The 23,327-nt window shown below is 38.4% G+C and overlaps 1 protein-coding gene across 1 annotated transcript; it reads right to left on the bottom strand.

Annotated features, from left to right (window-relative positions):
* Positions 1-1,080: 1,080 nt before the first annotated feature.
* On the bottom strand, positions 1,081-17,024 carry LOC149070468 (uncharacterized). Its single transcript, XM_089249135.1, has 5 exons — positions 16,299-17,024; positions 11,553-11,694; positions 10,915-11,124; positions 5,214-5,363; positions 1,081-2,718 (listed from the first exon to the last, which is right to left on the bottom strand). The coding sequence occupies exons 1-5, from the start codon at positions 16,891-16,893 to the stop codon at positions 1,209-1,211; spliced, it is 2,607 nt and encodes an 868-aa protein (XP_089105261.1). The 5' UTR covers positions 16,894-17,024; the 3' UTR covers positions 1,081-1,208.
* Positions 17,025-23,327: the final 6,303 nt, after the last annotated feature.

Genomic DNA, 23,327 nt, shown 5'->3' with positions numbered 1-23,327 from the left:
CTAAATACACATGACAGTCCTCACGATCAGATCATGGCATATTAACCTCAATGTGTCTCATATAATATGTATATCATCACCTCTCTCACACACATACAGCTATTAGAAATACTTTACAGAGTAGTAAGTTAGGTTTGCAGTATGTAGCAAAAACATAGCTAATGCATCAAGAGACATTTTGCAAGTTTGAGACCAGCGCAGTCCTTTCCCACATTACGAATACATATACTACTTCCATTGGAGGAAATAAGGTAATGTAAAAGCAATTTGACTAAATATGACTGCTGTAGAAAGCTACACTTTGAGTGGTTAGTGTACCAAATTGATGAAAAGCATGAGAGAAAAAAAAAACCATTCCAAACAGGCCACAAACTATGGGTCTAGGTTGCATTTTTGAATACAAAATAACTAGTGTAATAAAAATTATCACATGATTGAATAATTAATACTTCCATAATTATTATTATCAATAGTGAATTTTTCAGGAAAGGAAAAACTTTGGAACTGCAGAAATCACAAGACAATATCTTTCAACTTCTTTGGCTATACTTAATAAAGTCATTATGCAACACTGCACAACAACAATCATAAAAATTAGCTTTAAACTCAGAGGAAAGTCTCCCCCCCCCCAGAAGCTTTTAACACATCCCCTTTTTCTACATTTTTCCCTTCAGCTCATAAAGCTTTACGTTAATCTTGTGTGTATGTATATTCTCATCATATTCAATTTGGCCACAACATTGTGCAAATAAAATTTAGCACAAGTAAATTTGCCTGTGTGTGTGTATTTTTTCTCCTTCAGAGATGCACAGTAAGTTCTATTAGAAGTATCTTTGAAAATACAGACATGTCTTCAGCACACATATAGACAATTTAATAAATTTGATGATCTACATTTAGATGCAAAATGAAAGATTGAAATGAAAAGGGAATTGAAATTGTCAAACATTTTAAAATAAATAAAAGTTTCAAAATTTCTTTTTTTTAAAACCTACTACACAACATACAAACAGACAAGCACACACACATGCACCAACAAATCATGTAAGTATATCATCAACAATAAATAAACCTATTTATACTTTTTTTTTGTATACATATATATGTATGTATATATATATTACTCTGATAAAACTTAATCTTTCGAATTCGAATAATTAGTCAAACTTAAAAAGAAGTTAAACAGACCTCTACACCTAAGACGCAGGTTAACAAAGAGTACAACACTTGGAAGCCAGCTTCATATCTACCACAGCTTGTTGTCCACTGTTCTTACCACTTCCTGACATGCTTCTCCGTCGGTTTTCAGATTTTTTCCAGCCGTTCTGGTTGATGTCCAACTGCTGCTTACTACCCGTTCTTCCTGATTGTACCAATTTACCTAGCGTTATTGAGCTTGCAGCCTTTTCATCTTTCCCGCAAGACTGCGAACCATACATGTTGTTGTCTTTGAGATTCAACCTTTGCTTTTGCAGGGTACTAAGACCTGTACTCAGGCTCACGCTGTTACCGATGGCACAAGCAGTTTTCGAGGTAGATTCAGCAGCAGCATCAGGCTGAGATGTGTCGTCAATGCTTTCTACTATTACTACAGTTTCCACAACTTGTGGTATTTCTGTTAGAGAAATGCTGTCAGAACGTCCAACTTGTTTTTCAACGGGAGTAAATACTGTGAAATCACTTGAAAGATTGCCACAGCTCATTGAATTGACTAAGCGTGGCTGGTTATCAGACAGTATATCTAGACTGTCACTGCTACCAGCTTCTGCAAAAGGAGAGTTACTATATTGAACATTTTTAGGAGGCTTGTAAGCTTCTCGTTTTCGAGCAATTTTTGCACTATCCTGACTGGAAGTCTTCAACCCCAATTTAATCTGAGTATTTCTTATTGCACTGAAGATGCTCGTGTCTCTGATACCTTTGCTACTTCTAACCTGATTTGGAGGATTCGTAAATGTTCTCTCTACTGAGCAGTCTTTGCCATCAGTCTTCAAATCAAGGTCATCGCAGCTTGAAGTCCTTGATTTCTCAGTTTTGCAATGCTCCATCATCTTCAACATTATGTGAGAAACAGCAGTTGTTTGAACACTTCTCACATTGTAAAGTTTTCTCTTTGGCATGCCATTCTTGCACAAGACCGGCTTGTCTTCTTTTTCTTCATTGACCTCTTTGAGGGGAAGTTGAGGGGAACTCTGTACGGAATGAAGCCTTCTAGTCAGGGCCTGTTGCGATTTGAGCCTCTGACACGTCAAGCCAGAAGTTAGGAAAAGGGGTTTACTCATCGCATTAGCGTGGACGTTTGATACTGGATGAGCACTGATGCTCACTGAAACCGGAAGGGAAGTCGGTGGACGTGTGCTGCTAGCAGTGACTGTCTTTTGAATTGTGCTTTCTGCTTTTACAGGATTATTAGAACGGTTCAGCAGCTCTTGAAAATTACGGCTTTCAATTATTGGAGATTTTGTGGGTGAAGATGTTACACTGGTGGTGCTACAATTATCTTCTTCTTCTTTCACAATGCTGCATTTTCTCTGGAGGGGCATCATAGGCATGGCACTTGAAAGAAATGTCTGAGCAATCGGTGCATGGCTTGGTGGAACTAGCTGTGATCCAAAAGAATGGACATCCAACGGCTTGGACAGAAGGCATGGAGACAAGAGACCTTCCACTGAAGCATTTGGTTTCTCCTGAGCTGGGGATGGTGCAGCAGACAAAACACTATAAATGTTTGATAAATGTCATGTAAGTTTCATATAACGATTAGCAAGTTAAAAATAACTATGTTATTTAAATCTTTGTTAGTGACATATTATTTAAAAAAATAACTACCATGCATTAGGACAAGATTAAGAAAGAACCAATATGGATATCTGATTTGTACCATGAAATATATCAGGGCTGTGTTATAAATCATGGTAAATACGGTTGAGTTCGCTTATAGCATATAAAATAACCCCCTTGGTGCTTCAAAAAATGTATTTATAAGCAAGGTCTTGAAATTAGCTTATATTGCAGTTGTATGTATATGGTGCATTATTGAGATTGGACAAAATAGAGCTTATGCAGCACATAATTAAATTTAATTTAGAATGAATATAGCTTTTGGTTGATATCTCCTGAGGAATTTTGAAAATTTATTGGTGTATACAGTACATACAGGATGTATAGAATATACATTTTTTCTTAATGTAACTGATTTCACTGTTATTATTTGAGTTCACTCATTCATTCAATGTTTTCAGCAACTGGTTTTTATTAAATGTTGTCAGCATTTATACAATTAATTGAAAAAAAAGCAACAAATGTTCATGAATTTTATTTAACATCAATCAAAATGCTTTTGCATAGTCTTTCAATATATTTGATACTTTTTAAAACACTGTAAAATTCTGCTTTTACAGATCACAACAATCGTTTATCACTGCCATCCACCAAGTTATCCCAAATAAACATTCAATAATTTGAGAAGCACATTCCATGCAGTTTTCACAGAAATGCACAGAAAGACAAAATATTTTTAAAGAACACAAAATTTTATTGTTAGAATAGTTATATTTGTTACTAACAGCTAGTATTTTCTTTCAGCTGTAGATCATTACAGTGCTAATGTAATTATTACACTTGATGTAATTATTTCGACAATAAATTTTCTCTTATTATTTTCTTTAAAAAACCAAACAAAAAACAATAAGATAGCATTTGAATGCAAGAAATATTGCACAAATGAGTAGTCAAGTTTATAGGTCCACTTTTTTCAGGTTTTTGTTTGCAGTATGTTATATACAAATTATTTTCGAGGCTAAGAGAGTGTGTTTGGTATGTTATATTCACCATATGTATATATATTAAGTGGGGGTATGCAATAACAGAGGTAAAAATACATGAAAGTGAATGGACCAATAGTCGGATATTACAAAACTGTATTTTATATCCACAGTATATGTTATACCTGGAGTATGCTATAAGTGTACTCGACTATAATCCTTGACTCCATAATCCGAACACTTCGGGAAAAAAAAATGTTCAACTGGGAACTTTTGATGTTTTTTGCAATTTTCGGGCTTCTAGGAAAAAACAATGGTAACTGTGTGTCTCAATGGATGTGATTAGTCGGAAAGTCAGCTTTTATCAAAAGAACTTTTCTTTCTTCATTTCATTTCTCACCACTGTAGAAGTAACCTCAGTGTTTTAATACTTGTCCAGCCCTCTATTTTTTTAATTCATTTTTTTCTCGAGATTATCTATAAGTGAATTTTTAAATATACTGCAAATGTCAAATAATGTGGCAGGTACAAGTAACAGAAAACAATGTTGTAAATCTGTATATGTGAAAAAATTGAACTTTTGAAAAGCTAGAATGTGAAACAACTGTATGAATATTATGTGGAAAATCGACCTTTTACAATCTTTAGAAAAAAAAACAAAAACAATTTTTTAGGATCCAAGCAACGACTGCAAATTTTTTTTTTTTTAAAGAATAAAGAATTTTTTTTTCTATGGATAACTAGTAACGGTATGTAAATTTGAAATTATGATTTTAATTTTTATTATGTTACAATACACAATATATATACATCATATATATTGCCTTCTAATTTTTTTTTCAAAGGAAAATATGAATCAAAGTGCTCAAACAGGTATATTTTACTGCTTTAAATATGAAAACTTGGGAAATAAACAAAAGAGGATCCATAATCCAGAATCTAGCTTCCGAGGAGTCTGGCTTCAGGTGGTCCCTGTATATTTTTGTTGTTAGAAATATGGGACAGGCATGAAATCTCAAAGCAAAACATACCAATTAAAGAATGCACTGTATGAAACTATAAAATATGAATAATGCAGCACATGGGTTAACAAGGATATACAGAGAGGTATCAAAGCAGAAATATACAAACCAAAGTATCATTCCACTATATTACAGGCAATGCCTCAAGTCTGGGCACTTTAAAAAGTGGCAATTTCATGAATTCATGAACTGGCCAATGTGCAAAGTGCCCTGGACATTAGATACTGGCCATAATATTTCCAACTAAATAAGTTCATGCAAAAAACAGGCATGATTATTTATTTTTCAAGAATATAATTTTTTAATTTTTTTTTAAAACTTAATAGTCAATCATATAAAAACATGATATTTAAAAGATTGAAATCACACTTGAAATAAAATTAATCATTCAATAATGAAATAATGCAAGAAAAATAGCTCCATCTACCCAGGCGTGACTGCAATAGGTGATAAATCTGCTCTGGATGTCCGACTGTTTATCATCATGGCTCTTTCTTGACGCTGTGCACGTAACTTCCTTTCAGCTAGCAAGAAATATGTAGCAGTGATGTGATTATATTCATTCCTGTCCAATGATCTGCCAAAAAAAAAAAAAAAAGGTTAATATAAGCATAAATATATCTATTGCAAATCAATAAATAAAATTAATAAAAATATAATGGCACTATTTCCTACAATACTAACAAACAAACGGAGCAATTAAAGGGTTGAAGAGTAACCAGTATTATTGATTAAGAGTGCCCTGAGGTGTGTATTCTATAAAAAGAGTTTGTTCATCGACAGAAAAACCACAAAATAGTTTCAAAGTTCACTGAAGATTTCTCTCCACAGAACTCTTCCTAAAATATGACTTTGATCTCTTTTAAAATCTGAACAGCCAATCATCATAGCATGAAAAACTGCAGGCATCTTGGTCACCGCTACAAAAGTTTGCTTCCCTAAAAGAGTAGAATAAAAAAAGAAATGTAATCTCATTCAAAAAGGTGGAAATTCCACTTAAACGTATCCCATATAGGCTTATAAAATTTGTCAAAAAAAAACCACCCCTTTCATGTTAAGACATTATGCTTTCCTGTGTGACAGAATGTAAACTAGTAAACTATCACAGTCATAGGTGTACGCAGCATTTTCTCAGGGGGAGGGGGGTTACGTTTTTTCCTGCAAAATAACATTATAATCTCGGCTTGAAGGGGTTAGAATCCCAAAACCCCCTTTGTGTACGCCAATGATCACAGTGCTATATCATTTATTTTTGCTAGGATCAAAAATGTTCCATGAAAAACCACTATCTCACATATACAAGGATTGACTATTGATCATGGGGAAAAAAACGAACCTATGAGCATTGGCTCATCCCATAAACGATTCTAGAAAGTATTGTATAGATCATATGCTATCATTTTAAGACATTGTGCAACATACTGGGTGAAATGCCAAAGGCAAATTATCAGTGAGCAACTAACAAACTCTTGTGTAAATCTACCCTATATATACATATATATATTCAAAAATATAAGTAGGAAAGTGCAATATTTTCATGCAACAAATTTAGAGGAATACTCAACTATCTCTGGAGCCGTTTGATCAATTAGGCACCAAATTTTGCTTACATTTGAAGCAGAACAGAACTAGATTTAAAGGATAGGTAGATTACCTTAACTTTGTCCGACTTTATCTTTAATGCTTGTTCCAATGCTATCTTGCTAATGTTGTTCCAAAATTTAAAAAGGGTATTAGGGAAGCTGTGTCCAATTATAGTCCAGTGAGTTTGATGAGTTCCCTCTTGAAAATTTTTGAAATCATTATCAAAAGGTAGTTGGTGAAGTGGATAGACGAGAATAATGTATTGTCAGATAATCAGCATGGGTTCGGGATGGGGAAGTCATGTGTGACCAACCTCCTTTGCTTCTATGATCATGTGACGAAAATTTGGGTAAGGGCAAAACTGTAGATGTTGTTTACCTTGATTTCCAGAAGGCATTAGATCAGGTCCAACATAGTGAACTCTTGAAGCATTTTTACACGAGATTGGGATTGGGGCAACTTGCTGAATTGGATAGAAGTTATGGTGAATGGGGAATTTTTTGGTTGGACAGGCATCACAAGTGGAGTTCCTCAAGGAAGTGTTCTTGGCCCCATACTTTTTCACTTTTTATCGATAAACTTGATCAGGGTATCAATGGATTGTTAGCAAATTTGCAGATGATGTGAAGCTAATGGGGTGGGGGGTTGTCGGGAATAAAAGCAAAGGGAATTACTCCAGACCAACTTAAACAGGATTGGAGCATGATGTTTAGCATTGACAAGTGCATGGTAGCTCATTTTGGTTCCAATAATTGACAGTTCTCCTACGAGTTGAATGGTGTCACTATCCCGGATGGAACTAGGGTTACCGATTTGGGAATTCTCATTGACGAGCAGCTTAGGTTTTCTGAACATTGTTCGGCGGTGGTCAAAAAATCAAACAGAATGTTTGGTTTAATTTCAAAAGTTCTCTTCGTGTTCTCCTAAAGTCATTCTTTTGCTTTTCCGAGGTTTAGTTCATCCTGGACTGGCTGTAAGGTTTTGGAGACCATACCTACAGAGGGACATAGACTTGGTTGAAGTAGTGCAGAGAAGAGTTACGAGTGTCCTAAGCACACAGGACTTGAGTTATGAAGAGAGATTTCAGGTTTTGAATATGTTTACATTGGATGAACGCAGGTGTCGGGGAGATATGAACGAAGTGTTCAAAATTTTCACCGAGATGGCTAGGATGGACCATGAATTATTAGTACACTGTGAATCGGCTGCTTTTACAAGGGGACACCAGAATCGATCGGTAAGGGACAATGCAAGGTTATGGTGTCGCAGGGAATTTTTCTCTAATAGGGTTGTGAATAAATGAAATAGCTTACCCTCAGAGGTAGTAAATGCTAACACAATTGACACGTTTAAAAACATGTTGGGGTAAATCGAGAAGCTATCCATACTTAGAATAAGACAACCATAAGTATTCTTTATGGGAATTGTATAATATTTTATCATTTATATATAGTTTGTAATTGCATTTTAATTAGGTTGCTATATTTTTTAAATATATGAGATCTACATTTGCTATGGGCATCTTTTCATCAGCTACCTCGTTGGACATTTTTCCTGTTATGGCATTGTTTTTGTATTTAAAGTTTGTCAAACATCAATGAATGTCCAAAACTGTAAAAAAAAAAAAAAACTGAATGACTCTGCGATGGTATTATGGCTTTCACGAGGCAAGAGAGCAATTATGAGTGTTAGGTGTGAGTGCTATGTGGTAGAAAAACTACCTAACTCACCAAACACCAACTCTGGCCATATCGCTATATTGCAATTTACCGCCATTAGTGAGATGGGTTGGAAGTGAAGGCGCTGTCTATCGGTGGTCGCCTCAAGTTTGTTAGGGAAAATATCTTATCTATATCCTCCCTTGGGTTCGAACCTGGGACCCTGGCAACAACCTTCACGGTGGTAGACGAGCATCTTACCACCATGCTACTCGGGTACCGGTAGAAGCACTGTCATGTATCATGAAAGTGAAAGCAGCGTTACTTGAATTTTACTGTTCAAAAGTGGGCCCTCATGATGATACATGCAGCCCATAAGTGGAGATAGACTTGAAAATCTGGGGGGGGGGGGCACAATGATGAGGATTGTCAATTCATATACAGTCAAACTTCTCTATCTTGAGACTGAAAAAAATTTTGAGATAGAGTTCTCGAGAAATAGTTTTCAGTAAGAAAAAAAAAAAAATGCCAAAAATGAGGAAAAATTTTATAAAAACTAAAAAATACTGTACTATAACTATTTTACTAAATACTAATGAAATTCTTAGTTAAGTTACACAATCAATGCTCAATCACACTGTATGCAAATCAGGGTTTAAGCTACGGTCACATTTTTCGCAAAATGCAAAAGAAAATCTTAGAATGCGAAAGAAGTGGTAGCCACTTTCGCAAAAATGCGTACAGGAGGTACGGAACGAGTAGACATCCAACCATCAATCATAATATTAGCATTGCAGCATTTTGCTAAATCTTTTCTCCCCATTTTCGCTTTTTTGCAAAAGGAATTTTTTTATCTAGTTTAAACTCTGATGCAAATATATTAAAAACGTTCAAATTTTTTGTGTGTTCAATTTAATTCTATTTAAATACCTTATTTAAAATAATCTGTAAGCTTGGATTGATGCATATTTTTTGCTCTTTGAGACTTTACAGTTCCATCTATACTAGCAAGAGCTGTAAACATTTTGGATCCTATCTTCTCAGTTTGCTCCAGAAAATGGTGCAGCATTTTTATAGCATGTGCTAAATCATTTTTAACTGTTACTTTTTCCTAATTCTTCTGGAACATCTTCTGATGTATTTTCGTTACCCGAGTCTCAGCCAGATATACAGCAATGATGCTGGTATCAGTCAAGGTGTTGCAAGTTTATACTGAACTTGCCCATTTTCACAAAATCGGAAAATGAAATTTCCAGCTTCATGCAATTTTTAGTAATGTCCCAATGTTTTGAAATTTCATTTTCAACATTGTTCTGAGAATCATTGAAATTCAAGTGAACCAGCAGATCTGATCCTTCAACAATGAGATGACTGATTCCAAAACAGCAGCTTTTTTGAAGCAATTTTGTATTGTCTGTTGACTGACTTTTTGCCATGCTGAACAAGCCATCCACATGACATCCACTCCATGTCAATCATAGTATCTGCCTATACGAGACTATGAACCGACAAGATCCATGAACACAATGGGCTGTAATACTAATAATCCTTTCCTGTTAGTTTCTTTCACCTCCCAGGAAAAAGCAAGATTTTTGCATGAAAGAAAAGAAATTTCTGTGTTTTCTTTTTACTATCACTGAGAGAAAGAGTTTTTCGGCAATTACTTCGAGACAGAGAGGTGAAAATGCATTGATTCAGTACAGTAAATGCAAGGAAACTTTCATTTTTCGAGATATAGTTTCTGAGAAAGAGAGGTTTGACTGTATACACATATGCATTCGATTAGTTTATTCCACTTTTCACGCTGCCCCCCCCCCCCATGACTCCCCATATCTCCGCCCATGATGCAGATACCTGCATGATCACGCAGCAGATAGTAATACAGTCTGTAGAAAGAGGAATGAACAAGATATGATAAATGAGCAGAGCTCATTAAAGCAGGCCGTCATTTAGGGAGTCGGGGGGGGGGGGCCTTGCCCCCCAGGCTTCTGAAAATACACTAAAAATGATATATATACAAATATATATATATACATACATTGAGTACATGTGCTTTGTCTCCCCCCCCCCACGCAAAGCCCCCTTAAAGACTTATACAATGATGAGCAAACTTTTTTAGAAAAAAAAAGTGGGCCAAAAAATGAGAAAAAACTTTTGGCGGCCAGACATATTCGGATATTGATTCATAATTGGGATTTTTATGATTTGAAATGAAGTGACAGAATGTGTTGTATACTTCGAAGACTTTGATAGGAAATGAGACAATGGTTTATCATTTACAATTACAAATGTGAAAAAAATGTATATTTTAAAAACTTTATGCATATTTATTGCATATGCAAGTTTTTTAATCAATTTATATTTAAATCCTAACAATTATACATTCCATACGCAAAAAAAGGAATCACCCTCTTAAATGAATTTTTTTAAATACTGAAATTGAAAAATCTCTATACTATTATTTCAAAATAATAGTATATATATAGGCTCTCCGCTGTGGGCTGGATAGAACCTCTAAGCGGGCTTTAGTTTGCCTATCTCTAGTCTCTCTTATATAACATGGAAAATTTTCTTTTCAACAAACTTTATGAAAATCTCTTACCTTGAAAGTTTCAATTACCTTCAAGGAATTGCTGCAAGGTAATTGAAATTTTGTACCATTAATGGTACAAGGGAGATCACGTCAGATTTTTAAAACTAAGATTGGCTACCAGAAATGTTCGCAGTGCTATTACCTCCCTATGTCATGAGATTTTGCCCATTTAAAATGAATCATTACCATAAAATTTGAAAATGCGGCAGCATATCTATGCATGCTATGCAGCATATCTTTCTGCATTATTACTTCAATATGATATAAATATCAATGCGAGATGTTATGCTTACTCTATGATTTCTTCTTTTGAAGCAATGTTGCCATTCACCATTTTCTGAATTATGTGGGCATGATCTTCATCAGACAAATGTTCCCGTGAAACTAAGGGAAGGTAGTCTGCTGGCTGAATAGTGTCACCTGAATTTAACCAAGGGTCTCTGGCGATTTGCTCTAGGGTTGCTCGTTTATCTGGATCTCTTATTAGCATGTCTCCAATTAATCTGAGAAAGAGATATTGTTTACAATGTACACACAAATGTTTAATACATAAAAAACACGCACAACATAATTTGAAGAAAAAATTGACTCTGAAGCAAATATCAAAACAGGGGAAGCTTGAAAAAAAAAATTGGCAGAATCATAAATTTATTATGTTGCACATTTTGCAAAAGGACAACTCAGACCTATAAGCATTGACAGGAATCTTGATGCCTCACCCTGTAGCACAGCAATTCCACTAGAAATTAAAGTATTGAGTTTTTTGACTGCTATTTCAATCTACTAAAATGCAATAACAATTAAAAAAAAAACACCCTGATGCAGACAGCATATGAAATGTTGTTTATAATCACAATACTTCAGGCATGCAACAGTTTCAATAGCTTTTTGACATAAGCAATCATAAACATAATAGAAGCGTGAACAATACCTGCAGCATTCAGATGATATGTGCTCTGGAACTGTGTATTTGCAATCCATAATCATGGTTAATGTTTCGCTATCATTTGCCTCCTGGAAAGGAGCTCGTCCACTAACAAGCATATACAAAATAACGCCAAGGCTCCAAACATCTGAAAAAAATATATACATAAGCAATGAAGTGAATAGCAAATTCCTCTGGCCAGATATGTCACTGTACAATATCAGTTTAGACCCACTGAAAGCAGCTTTGCAAGAGCTTCACTTAAACCACTATAATAGGCATGGTTTATATAGGCTACTTTAGATTATACGTACTTCCCCAAACTTTTAGGTCCATCGCCTCTTTCTTCAGAATTTTTTTTCTCTCATCAACCCCCAACTCAAGCAAACCAATAGGATCCTATGTTACACCAGTAGTTTCTACAGCCCCCCCCCCCAGCAATACTGCCCACTTTAAGAAAAACTACTTTTGATAGATAGATCTATTAATTAGGAATTAGCCTTCCCAATATTTGGCCATGGCTAGTCTTTCCCTTGATTCTCACCTGCAGTTCCTTATAGATAGATAGAACTGCTCACAACCCCGGACTGATGCAAAGTCCCTTACTTCCGTTACCTCAAAAGAGGCAGAATTGTGTCTGAAAAGTTAGCAAAGATTTATAGTGGTGCCCTTGCCCCCATGCTCGCAAGTTTCGAATCACTAGCATCATTTACCCCATGAAGACAGCCATCAACTCGAAGCCATTTGACAAAAATGGGTGACTGAATTCAATGTCTAGGGAGAAAAATTACACGTGCACCCAGTGGCACATAAGGGCCGGAGACCGCAGCCTGGGATTTCGAAAGAAGTGTGGAAAAGATTTGCGGGCAAGAAAGAGGAAGAAGCTGGCATGTTGAAGTGGGAGAGATTTGAGAATGGTCTAAATATATGGTTTCTTATAGAAATGGATGGATATTCAGTTACTATTCGGCCCTTTTGCCAAATATTCGGTTTGGTTGAATGTTGCTTAGGCATTCGGCCGACTATTTCTGCAAATCTAAGTACATCAAACTAATTTTAAAAAATAATATTAATTGGAATTTTTCACATAAATTTAAAATTTATTGATCAGATTATATTTATGCAATACCATCAGAAAACATGCTTTAATGTATTTATTCATCGAGAAAAATTGTAATTAATTAGTTGATTAATGAAATTCATTCAGATGCATTGCCTTTGTAAAGAAGTTTACAATATTATACTTTTGTGTCTTACAGAGAAAGTGACAATATCAACAGCATTATCAACAGTTTTGGTGATCATTTGGTGTTCCCAACTTTGAGGCACGAATGCAAGCTAATCTCACCATTAAAAATGACTTGTCATAGAGAGCAACATGCCTACAACGGTGCAATTATTCAACCATTACACTTCACTCATAGTTTGGAAAATTGATGGCAGCACTATAACAAGCATTACGTAGAAACAACCTTCATGCTAGGTTCACAACATATACAAGCATATTTTCCAGAATAGTCCAGGCTTCTCTGACAACCTACTTACATCTCTTCATTGAAACACAGCGGCAGGCTATGATCTGGTTAGGAGGAAGAGGTGATCATGTAGTGTGATTATATCACTGACAAGTTTTAAAACACTGAGGTTACTTCTACAGTGCTGAGAAATGAAATGAAGAAAGAAAAGTTCTTTTGGTAAAAGCTGACATTCTGACTACTCACATCCAAACTGAAAGGGCAATTCAGGCATTCAAAAATCAAATAGGTGCACAAATGTTATCCGGAGCATCTATAAGTTGTTGCATCACATATTTTTAAAGCGATTCTAAACTCAGCAAGCATGAAGTCGAAATTCTGAAAACATAAATGTGTTAGGGGCCACGCACTCAGAATACATTCTGGCATGTACCGATTCGTCAGAAATTCCACCGAGAAATGTGCACGAGGTGCATGTACGGTAGTGGCAGGGGCGTAGCCAGAAATTTCGTTCAGGGGGGGGACCACTTTCATTTCGGGGGGCCAAAGTGACAGAACAATGGATTTGGCCATCTTTTTTCCTTTTTTGGGTCATTTTCTGACATTTCGGGGGGGGGGGGGGGGGGAGAACCAGACCCCCAAGTTCCCCCCCCCCTCGCCATGCCCTTGGGTAGTGGCATTAAATAGTGGTAATGAGCATGCAAAATTTGTAACGAATCAGAATCGGTACATGCAGCGATGTGTGTGCTGAGTGTAAGGATTGCCTCTAACATATTTATGTTGTCAGAATTGCGACTTCATGCTTGTTGAGTTTGGGGGTTGCTTTAAAAGTATGTGATGCAACAACTGCCTATACCAGGTTTAAGATAAATAAAAAATTACTTTAGCAAAAAAGCGAAAATGGGGGAAAATCTTTAACAAAATGCTACAATGCTAATGATTGATGGTTGGATGTCTACACTCGTTTGGTACCTCCTGTACACATTTTTGCGTAAGTGGCTACCACTTCTTTCATATTTTGCAAAAAATGCAATCGTAGCTTAAACCCTGTCCCTATAGCAGCTCCGGATGGTATTTGAACAGCCATGATTCTATGTGACTTTTGATTGTTATTATATGCCTGAACTGCCCTTTCAATTTACTGATGTTTTTCTGAATCACCTTTTATATTTGAATGATACCCATAGGGCAGAAATCTCCAACCCATAGCAATTACATTCTTGGATTTTTTTGTTAAAGATGCTGTCAATTTTTTTTCTTAAAGCTTATTCCCATGGCTGTTTTGAATAGAAATCAAACCATCTGAAATAGATTCTAGTCGCCAAGGTGACAATATTTATTGACCTTTGACTTGTTTATCAGGTGTTCTGAAACCCTCTTTCTGACAAAGGTACCACTACGAAAAAAGCATTGGAAGTTGCTAATTGTCCCATATAGGCCTAGAGTGACTCAAGCTCGGAGGGATATGTTGTGTTGTGATTTCATCAATTACTGGAGGGCTCAGCCAACACCACCTATTGCAAAACGCACCAGCCTGAAGCTTGCGATGTCACTGAAGAAGGTATTTCACCTGTAGTCATTGGATATAGCAGGCTGACACATGCAATATATTTCCTTTTTTTACTGTATATCCAATGGCTATAGGTGAAATAAGTTCTTTAGTGATGTCATGCGTTTTGCGCGGAGGCCTTCCATTGTAAATGCTGGCTCAGCCTCCTCACAAAATATATTATATCTATAATATACTATATATGTGTATCTATAATATATATCTAAATATATATTAGCCCCCTTCCAGATACCTGTGCTTATGCTTTGTGGGACCCCATTTGACCCATGGGCCAGGTCAGAGGTTATGCACCTCGGATGTAGAAGGTGTTAGTTGGCTTAAAAGTTGGGTTTGATATTTTTGCCAAATCTGACCCCGATATAGGCCTGCCTATAAGTGCACCCCCCTCCCCCATTATAGGAACACATATTTGAGAAAAACTACTGAGCTTATGAAAGAATATATACAGCAATGCAAAATTAGGGCTGACCTACATCTGGTTTGGCTCCATCATGATATTTACACAGCTATTTATTTAGATTCTCTGGGTTAGGACAATTAGACAAAAAAAAGAGGAGAGCTTCAAAATTCTTGATCATTTCAAGCTTAAAAATAGCGCAAGGAAATAATGACAGTCATGCAACACAATGGAAACGAAATAACAACAACAACAAGGATGGAATAGCTCAAATGACTCTCACAGACTTTGGGAACATTGTAGGAATCTCGAGCAATATCTCTGGGGCTGAGTAAACTGAGGAACATCTACAACACTTTTGGGCTGGAGCAAAACTTGCCCGAGCTTCCCAGAAATATGACGTTTTGGGCTTCAGATCTCTATGCAGCCCCCCCCCCCCCCCAGCTATAGAGATATGTTGTAAAGACTTTAGGATTTTCTACACAAAAATTGGTCCACGTATGATTCCTTCAACATAGAAACAAATGCTTAAACAAAACTATTGTGCTTTTGAATGGATACATATTAAAAATATGTTATAACACATTATATAATAATGCATTATAACAGAATCTGAATATAACAAGTGATCAGGATCAGTTCTGGACATTTTTCAAGCATAAAGTATAAGTGAATAATAATATTTTGTTGATAAAATATTGCCCCTTCTTTTCTCTTGGTGCACTGAACCCCCCCCTTCCTCCAGTTGGCACCCTAAAAAAATCAGCTGAAAATTCAATTGGCGCCTTCTGCTGCCCTGTATTTTACAGGATTCAAGATCCAGCCCTGCAGGTGGTTGTCATAGAGCTAATATTACAAAAAAAACATTCGCTTACAACCAAAAGTTCATAATTTTTCCCGTAATTGTGAGCTGTCATAATAAGACTTCTTCTGTACATGGCAATGCAAAATTTGGGCTGACCTACATCTTGTTTGGCTTCCTCCCGATATATGCAGGATCACAACTAAGGGAAACCAGGTCTAATACCTGGTTTAACATTACAGGGCGGGCAACAAAAATAATGTGTGCATGCTCCAGCTGGCTGAGCATTTAGTTGGAGCCCTGCTTACAAACAGTGCAATCTTAATGCATGGCCCTGGTGGTTGGGGGGGGAGGGGCTTCAAGTGCATAAGGGGTCTCGTGATGAGATTTGGGTGTTATGACTTTCGAGAGAAAACAGAAATTTATAAGGTACTTTCAGCTAACTGGGGAACCCCAAAATATCACCGAAAAACAACAACAAGAGTGGGGCAGCTTAAATGACTCTCACCGACTTTTGGAGCATCGTAGGAATCGCCGAGCAATATCTCTGGGGCTGAGTAAGCCAGCGAACCACAGGACGTCTCCAGCTTCTGACCGGGGCAAAACTTGTTGCTGAACCCGAAGTCGGTCAACTTGACCATCCCGAGCTTCTCGAAGAACACGACGTTCTCGGGCTTCAGGTCCCTGTGCACTACGTGTAGTTTGTGGCAGTAGGAGATGGCGTGCACGATCTGCCTGAAGTACTTTTTAGCCGTTTCTTCGTCCACACCGTTCTCGTGCTTGATGATATAATCGTACATATCACCTCCATCGCCGAGCTCGAGTATCAGGTACAGTTTAGTCTGGGTGTCGATGACGTCGTACAGCCTCACCACGTTCGGGTGCTGCACCAGTTTCATGCATCGCACTTCCTGGAATAGATGTGCCCTCGACACATCGTCCAACTTGGCTTTGTCGATCACTTTGACCGCAACTTGTTCACCAGTGAAGACGTGCTTGGCAAGTTTGACAACGGCAAAATGGCCGCGGCCCAACGTATCACCTAGATCGTACAAACCGGCGATTTTTCCATCGTAATGAGTGTTACTTTTCAGTCTGCTCATCGTCAGAACGACCGACGACCTAATTCAAAACATTCGCGACTTATTGAACGGATTTTACGACCGACTTTGTTTCCGCATTAAGTGGGTACATCAGGATCAGCCAGCTGCTCTCCGCAGGGGGAACTGATCCCAATCCTAGACCGTAGGGAAGCGTCCGGAGCATTTGATTGATCGGCCGATCCGTGACGTACGGGAAGAAGGCGTGGCCTATCTGAAGGACCAAAACAAAACTACGAAGTCAATCAAAATACAGCGAAACCCCTCTTAACGGTCACCCCCTTAGAGGAGAAATATATTTCTTCTCGATGGTCAACCCCACCCCCTATTTTACGGCTATTAATCATAATCAAGTTTTGTTTTGAAGTATTCAATAAGAACCATTTTTTTTCTATTTTTTTACGGTCATTCCTCTTTTAAGGATGTTTTTTTTTTGTCTCACCGTGTCCGTAATTGAGGGAATTATACTTTATCTTGATATGCTGACCATATTTTTGCGAGACAAATACAAAAAAATACGGGATGTCACTGACTATCGTCAAAAATAGTGCCAAAAGGGCGCAAAGCTGCCAACTACAGCTAAAATCACAGGGAAAGGTTGGCTGATGAGAAAGAATGACCAGCTTCCCTGAAACCTTTCTTTCCCCATCATTGCCTATGTTTAACAATTTTTGAGATTTATCTCTGTCAATTCAACTGCAAATCCTCCCGATTTGTTGCCAAAAGCCTGCCTGCTCGTGAATTGGAAGAAAATTGTAGTGTTGCACCAAAAGCGACACCACTATGAAAATGCTCAGCACAAACGACCTGCGCGAAAAGTCAGTATCGTGGATCACTCAATGACCTTTCAATATGTCGCGGGTCACTTGAGTGATCTAGAAAGTCTGGAAATTTTGATGAGGGTCACTTGAATGATGTGTAACTGTCCCTCGGGCCCAAGACCGCCGTAGTCGGGGGGGGGGGAGAAATTGAGGAGGTCTTTCTTTCTAACCGAGCACAACTCCGGTCTATCGCCACGGGCAATTTACTACCGAATGGGTTGTGCCAGAAGTGTGAATGTGTGTACCTAACGGCCTGAGTGGGTATGATTTTTCAGTGCTGCCAGCTACATTTCAGCATATCATCATGCAGTGCAAATATTCAATCATTATAATGATTGAATATTTGCACCGTTTGCCTGTTGCTCTCCGTGGCGAGACTTTTTAACTGGGAGTGCGGTTCCAGGGCCGTCACTAGGGGGTAGGGGGGGGGGAAAGAGCCGAATAAAAAAACCCCCCAAAAAATTTACACTTATTTTGGAGAATAATAACTGTCTTTCAAGAAGGGCCCTCAAAGAAAAGTTTGCCCCTGGGTCCCGAAAGCGCACATTATGGCACTAATCAGCTTATAGTCGCTCCTCAGAGTTGGAAACCAGAGAAGAAAACCAACTTCAGCCAGCCACCACTATGGTGCCAGTTTGATTCGAACCCGGGAAATCTCGATGCAAGTTCGTTACTGTTTCCGCCACTGCGGCGGGGGTTCTGGTCTCCGAAATGTGAGAAAATGACTGAACAAAAGGGAAAGAGCCAAATCTATTGTTCGATCACTTTGGGTCTCCCTCCGAACGAAATTTCCGGCTATGGGCGGCCACTTAATTGCTCTGGAACTGTGTAACGGGTCACCTAATGATCTGTAAATATGTCGCGGGCACGACCCCTACATCCTGCGGAGCAGGGCTCATAGGCAAGGGCCTCCAGTGGGCCCAGACATTTCACAGGACCCTCTATAGTGAATCCCACAGGGCTTTATATGCCGTGGGTCACTTAATTGATGTGGAACTGCAGATCACTTAAGTGATCTGTAAAATGTGCCATGGGATATTTATGTGATCTCTGTGCCGCTTAGTTCATTTTTACACAATTGGATTTGAGGTTATGGGCTACATCAGATGACTCCGAGGGCCACATTCGGCCCACGGAGCATCGATTGATCTGCTCATCTGGTATGGAAGAAGGCGTGGGCTATATCGAATGGAACAAAACAGAACTACGAGAAATCAATCAAAATAATACAGAGAAACCCCCTCTTTTAAGGCTAAATAATAATCAAATTTTGTTTTAAAAGATTCCTCTTTTAAGGATTTTTTTCCCCCACCGTTGTCCGTAAAAAAGGTCATTTTACTGTATCAACAGGCTGAACATATTTTCTTCCGACTAATACGGAAAATACGGGACATCACTGATTATCATCAAAAATGGGGCTGGCAAAGTTGCCAGCTACAGCTAAAATCACAGAGAAAGGGCGGCTGAGGGAAAGAAAGTGCCCAGCTCCTCAGAAATCTTTTTCCCCTTCATTTCCTATACGTTAACAATTTTTGAGAGATTTATCTCTGCTAATTCAACTACTACGACAACAAACCATACATGTACCTAGTCCATATTCCTTTGCGGAACCTCTAACGAATTGGTACATGTTGGAATGTACGTGTAGTGAAACCTGACGCGAAGTTTGTTTCTGTGTAATGCTTGTGATGTGTAGTGCTTTTTTTTTTTTCAAACCGAGCACAACTCAGGTCTATTGCCATAGGCAATTTACTACCTAGTGAGTTGTGCCGGAAGTGTAAGTGCGTGTACCTAACAGTCTGAGTGCATATCTAGTGTTGTGTATGATTTTTCAGTGCTGTATATCTGCATCTATATTTCAGAAGTGAAGTGAGTGATGTGCAGTGACTGAATATTTGTACTGTTTGTAGGACTGTTGCTCTTTGTGGCGAGACTTTTTAACGGGGAGATCGGCTCGCATTTGCGCCTCGAAGTTGGGAACCACAGAAAACCAACTTCAGCCGACCACCACTGTGATGACGGTGGGGCTCGAACCCGGCTCCGCGATGCGAGTCCGTCACTATGACCACTCGACCACCACAGCGGCTATGTGTAGTGCTGCCATCAGTTTTTTCTAACTATGAGTGAAGTGTAATGATTGAATAATTGTATCGTTGTAGGCCTGTTGCTCTGTGTGGCGAGACTTTTCACGCTAATTCAATTGCAAGTCATCCTAATTTGTTGCCAAAAGCCTGTTCATGAAGGGGTAAAAATTGTGGTGTCAAATCCGCAGTGAGGCAAATGTTGCCTCCTGGAGGGGAGGGTCATAATTACAGATACGGAACAGAATCCCATGGGATTGCTCGGGAGAACGGGGGGGGGGGGTGATGAGAAAAGAAAAATCTGAGCGAGGTGAGTGAGAGAGAAATGAACAAAAAGTTTGAGAAACTATATATGAACTACACCTATAATAGGGCCATGGAGAGATAAAATCCACCCGAAATCGAATTGGTATCATTCAATTCATTAGGATCTTGCTGGTATAGACATCTTTTAGAGGATGTTTTTTATAAAGGAGATATACTTCCATACCTCCTCTAAAGCTGGTACCCTAACATTCGGGGGGGGGGGAGGGGGATAACACACAGTTCCAGCTCAGGACGAATCTATGGAAGCTCCTGTGAATGCTATGAAGCCTGTGAAAGCCCCTGACCTAACAGCCAGGCTCCAGAGTACGGAAATCTTGGTAGAAAACTTTTTCACAAAAAAGTAAATAACGTTATCTTTCCCTTAGCAATTTTTCCGACTCAGACAATTGAACTTTTTTTCATATACTCAAATAATCCTTTATTTAGACAGAGCGTGCCCAACGTCTAGAAGAGTGTGGGGCGCTTCATTACTTTGTCTCGGGCCACTTAACTGAGTGATCTGGAACAGCACCGCCAGTTGCTTAATTGATCTTTAAATGTGCCGCGGGCAGCTTAAGTGATCTGTAAATGTGTAGCGGGCTGCTTGAGTGATCTGGGAATGTGTTGCGATGATCTGAAAGTATGCCGAGGGACACTCAAGTGATCTGGACCTGTGCCGCGGAACACTGAAGTAATATGAAACTGTACCATGGTCATTTGAGAAATAAAATGTGCCACGGGTCACCTAAGTGCGCTAGAACTGCGCTACGGTGATCTTAAATATGTCTCGGGTCACTTGAATGGTCTAGAACTGTGGCACGGGTCACTGAAGTGATCCTTGAATTTGCCGCTGGCCGCTTGGCTGATCTGGAACTGCACCGTGGTCTGGAAATGCTCCGCTTAGTTAATTTTTAGAAAATTAAGTTATAGGGCACGGGCCGTATTTGGCCCGTAAACATCGGCGGAGATACGGATGGGCATTGCCCCCCTCCCCCAGCGTCAATGGTGGAGTTGACTCTGATCTAATCTTAGAGAAGAAAAATCTTATATTTCTTCTCGACGGATCTGATGTATATAAATCAACATCCTCTTCATCGTGCCCCCCACCCCTCCCCCAGACTTTCGAGTCTATAGCGTACCATTTGTTGAACATATATGATTTAAACTCAAAATTCAAAATAGAAGAATTAACTAATATAAAAGGAGCTCAAAATTTTAGAGCGTGGCATCCCGGGACACAGCCACGCCTTCAATGGCACGTCATAAGCATGGCCAATCAGAAATATCATTTTGTGCTCTATGTTCTGTACGATCTAGGATCGAGATATATACGAACTGCTGGCATATAAAAAAGACAAAACGAAAAATAATAAAAGCAACGTAACAATACGCATGCGCAATTTCCGGTAATATCTAATGAAGAGGGCATTTAACTTCTCCTTTGCTGTTGCAAGGATATTCGCAAGGCCGACCGAATGCTTGGCGATTATACAAGGATTGATGTACACGGGTGTTTATGTTTACGTCAAAAAATAACCTCAAGATTGCCGAAAATAAATTACGAAATTCAGCAGAGAATTTTCTTTTTTTTCAATTTCAACTCTCTTCTCTACGTCTAAAAATTGATATATTTTTCGACATTTTCGGACTAATTGCAGTACTGCCAACCTTCCTCTTCTAGGAGAAAGTGCATTATAAGCTGTTTTTTACCGATGTCAGCAAATTAAAATATTTTGCAAAATAATATTTTTGTTGTATAATTTATGAATACATACAAATCGTAGAGTCATTGATTTCAAGAAATTTTATGCTTATTTCACCAATAAGTACATCCAAAACAAAACATCCTTCTAAAAATCGCACGATGTTGGCAGGTGTGTTTACGAAGGAGGGGGGGGGGGTGGCTTAGCGTTTATATCCCAGGGGAAGCAAGTTCGGAGGGGTGACAAATTTGAGAAATGGGAGAAACAGGTCAGTGAGTAACCTAGAAGCACATGTGGGAGATCGATAGTGTGTAAACCATAGGCGGAGATAGACTTGGAAGTCTGGGGCGCACGATGATGTCAATTCATATATCAGTCAACTTCACGTTTGACGCTGCCCCCCCCCCATATCTCCACCCATGGTGTAAACATGTGGGGGGGGGGGGAGGGACTAAAAGAGGGACATAGTGAGCGAGAAATCAGGGAAATGTGCTAGCATGAGAGTGATCAAAAGAGTGACCAAGAAAATGTGCAAGCATAGGTGTGATGAAGAGAATGTGCATGCATGCAAGTGTGATCATGTGTCTCTAAATCATTAATAGAAATCCCTCCCCTACACATACAGGGTTCCTGCAACTTTTGACCAGGACCAAAACTAGATGCTTGGTTAGCCGGGCAAGCACGCATTTTTGCACCCCCCTGATCTGGCACACAAGACCCACCTGCTCCCCCCAGTTGTGGCCCTGCTTTTGACTGAAAGATTTCCCTGACCATGAAATAACTGAAAATTTCTAATCTAAAACATCAAATTGATACAGTATTGTTTCACCTTACAGTTGCATGTTACTCAATAATACTTATTTAAAAAAAGCAACATAACAAGATTTATATTTGATTAGGACAGCAAATCTCATCCAGAACAATATATGAATGATACACTTTTAAACTATTTAATTTTTTGATCACCTTATCAGCCAGCATGCTGGCAGAGGTTCCCAAACGTTTTGTTCCATCACCCCACCCTCTTCAGAATGCTTTCTAATCAGCGTCCCTAACTCAACCCATGGAATTCTACTTTATACCTATAGCTTCCATCACTCCCTGGATTTTCTATCGCCTCCTGCTCTATAGATTTGCTTATCAGTAGCTTTTTTGACAAGACCAGTTTTTTAAACCACAAACTTCTTGCAGAGAGATAAGTGTCATTCATGGAATGAAATTCATTTCACTATGAAGCTGTAATCCTTACTGTTTGTGGGGGGGGGGACAGTTAATATGATGTGGTTTCCTGTATTACAAAGGTAAAAGTGACAATAAGTAGCTCTCCAAATAACCTTTGTGAATAATCAAACATATTCTGCAAGTTCCCACCCAAGATGAAAGGTGGCAGTTTTTGAAGAAAAAAAAAATTTTTTTTGATTCTTATATGAGCAGAAATCTGATTCTTACAACTGATGGTTTTCCTACGTTGAAACAGATTAGTTTTTGTTTTGCCAATTTGATTCTTATAAGCAGTGGCCACAGCA

The sequence above is a fragment of the Pholcus phalangioides genome, unplaced genomic scaffold (genome assembly GCF_987345545.1).
Source record: "Pholcus phalangioides strain wild (caught in Gottingen) unplaced genomic scaffold, Ppha-v1.0 ptg000021l_1, whole genome shotgun sequence".
In the NCBI taxonomy this organism is placed as follows: domain Eukaryota; kingdom Metazoa; phylum Arthropoda; class Arachnida; order Araneae; family Pholcidae; genus Pholcus; species Pholcus phalangioides.
Note: the sequence above shows the minus strand (reverse complement) of the source record. Positions and strands in the feature narration are given on the sequence as shown.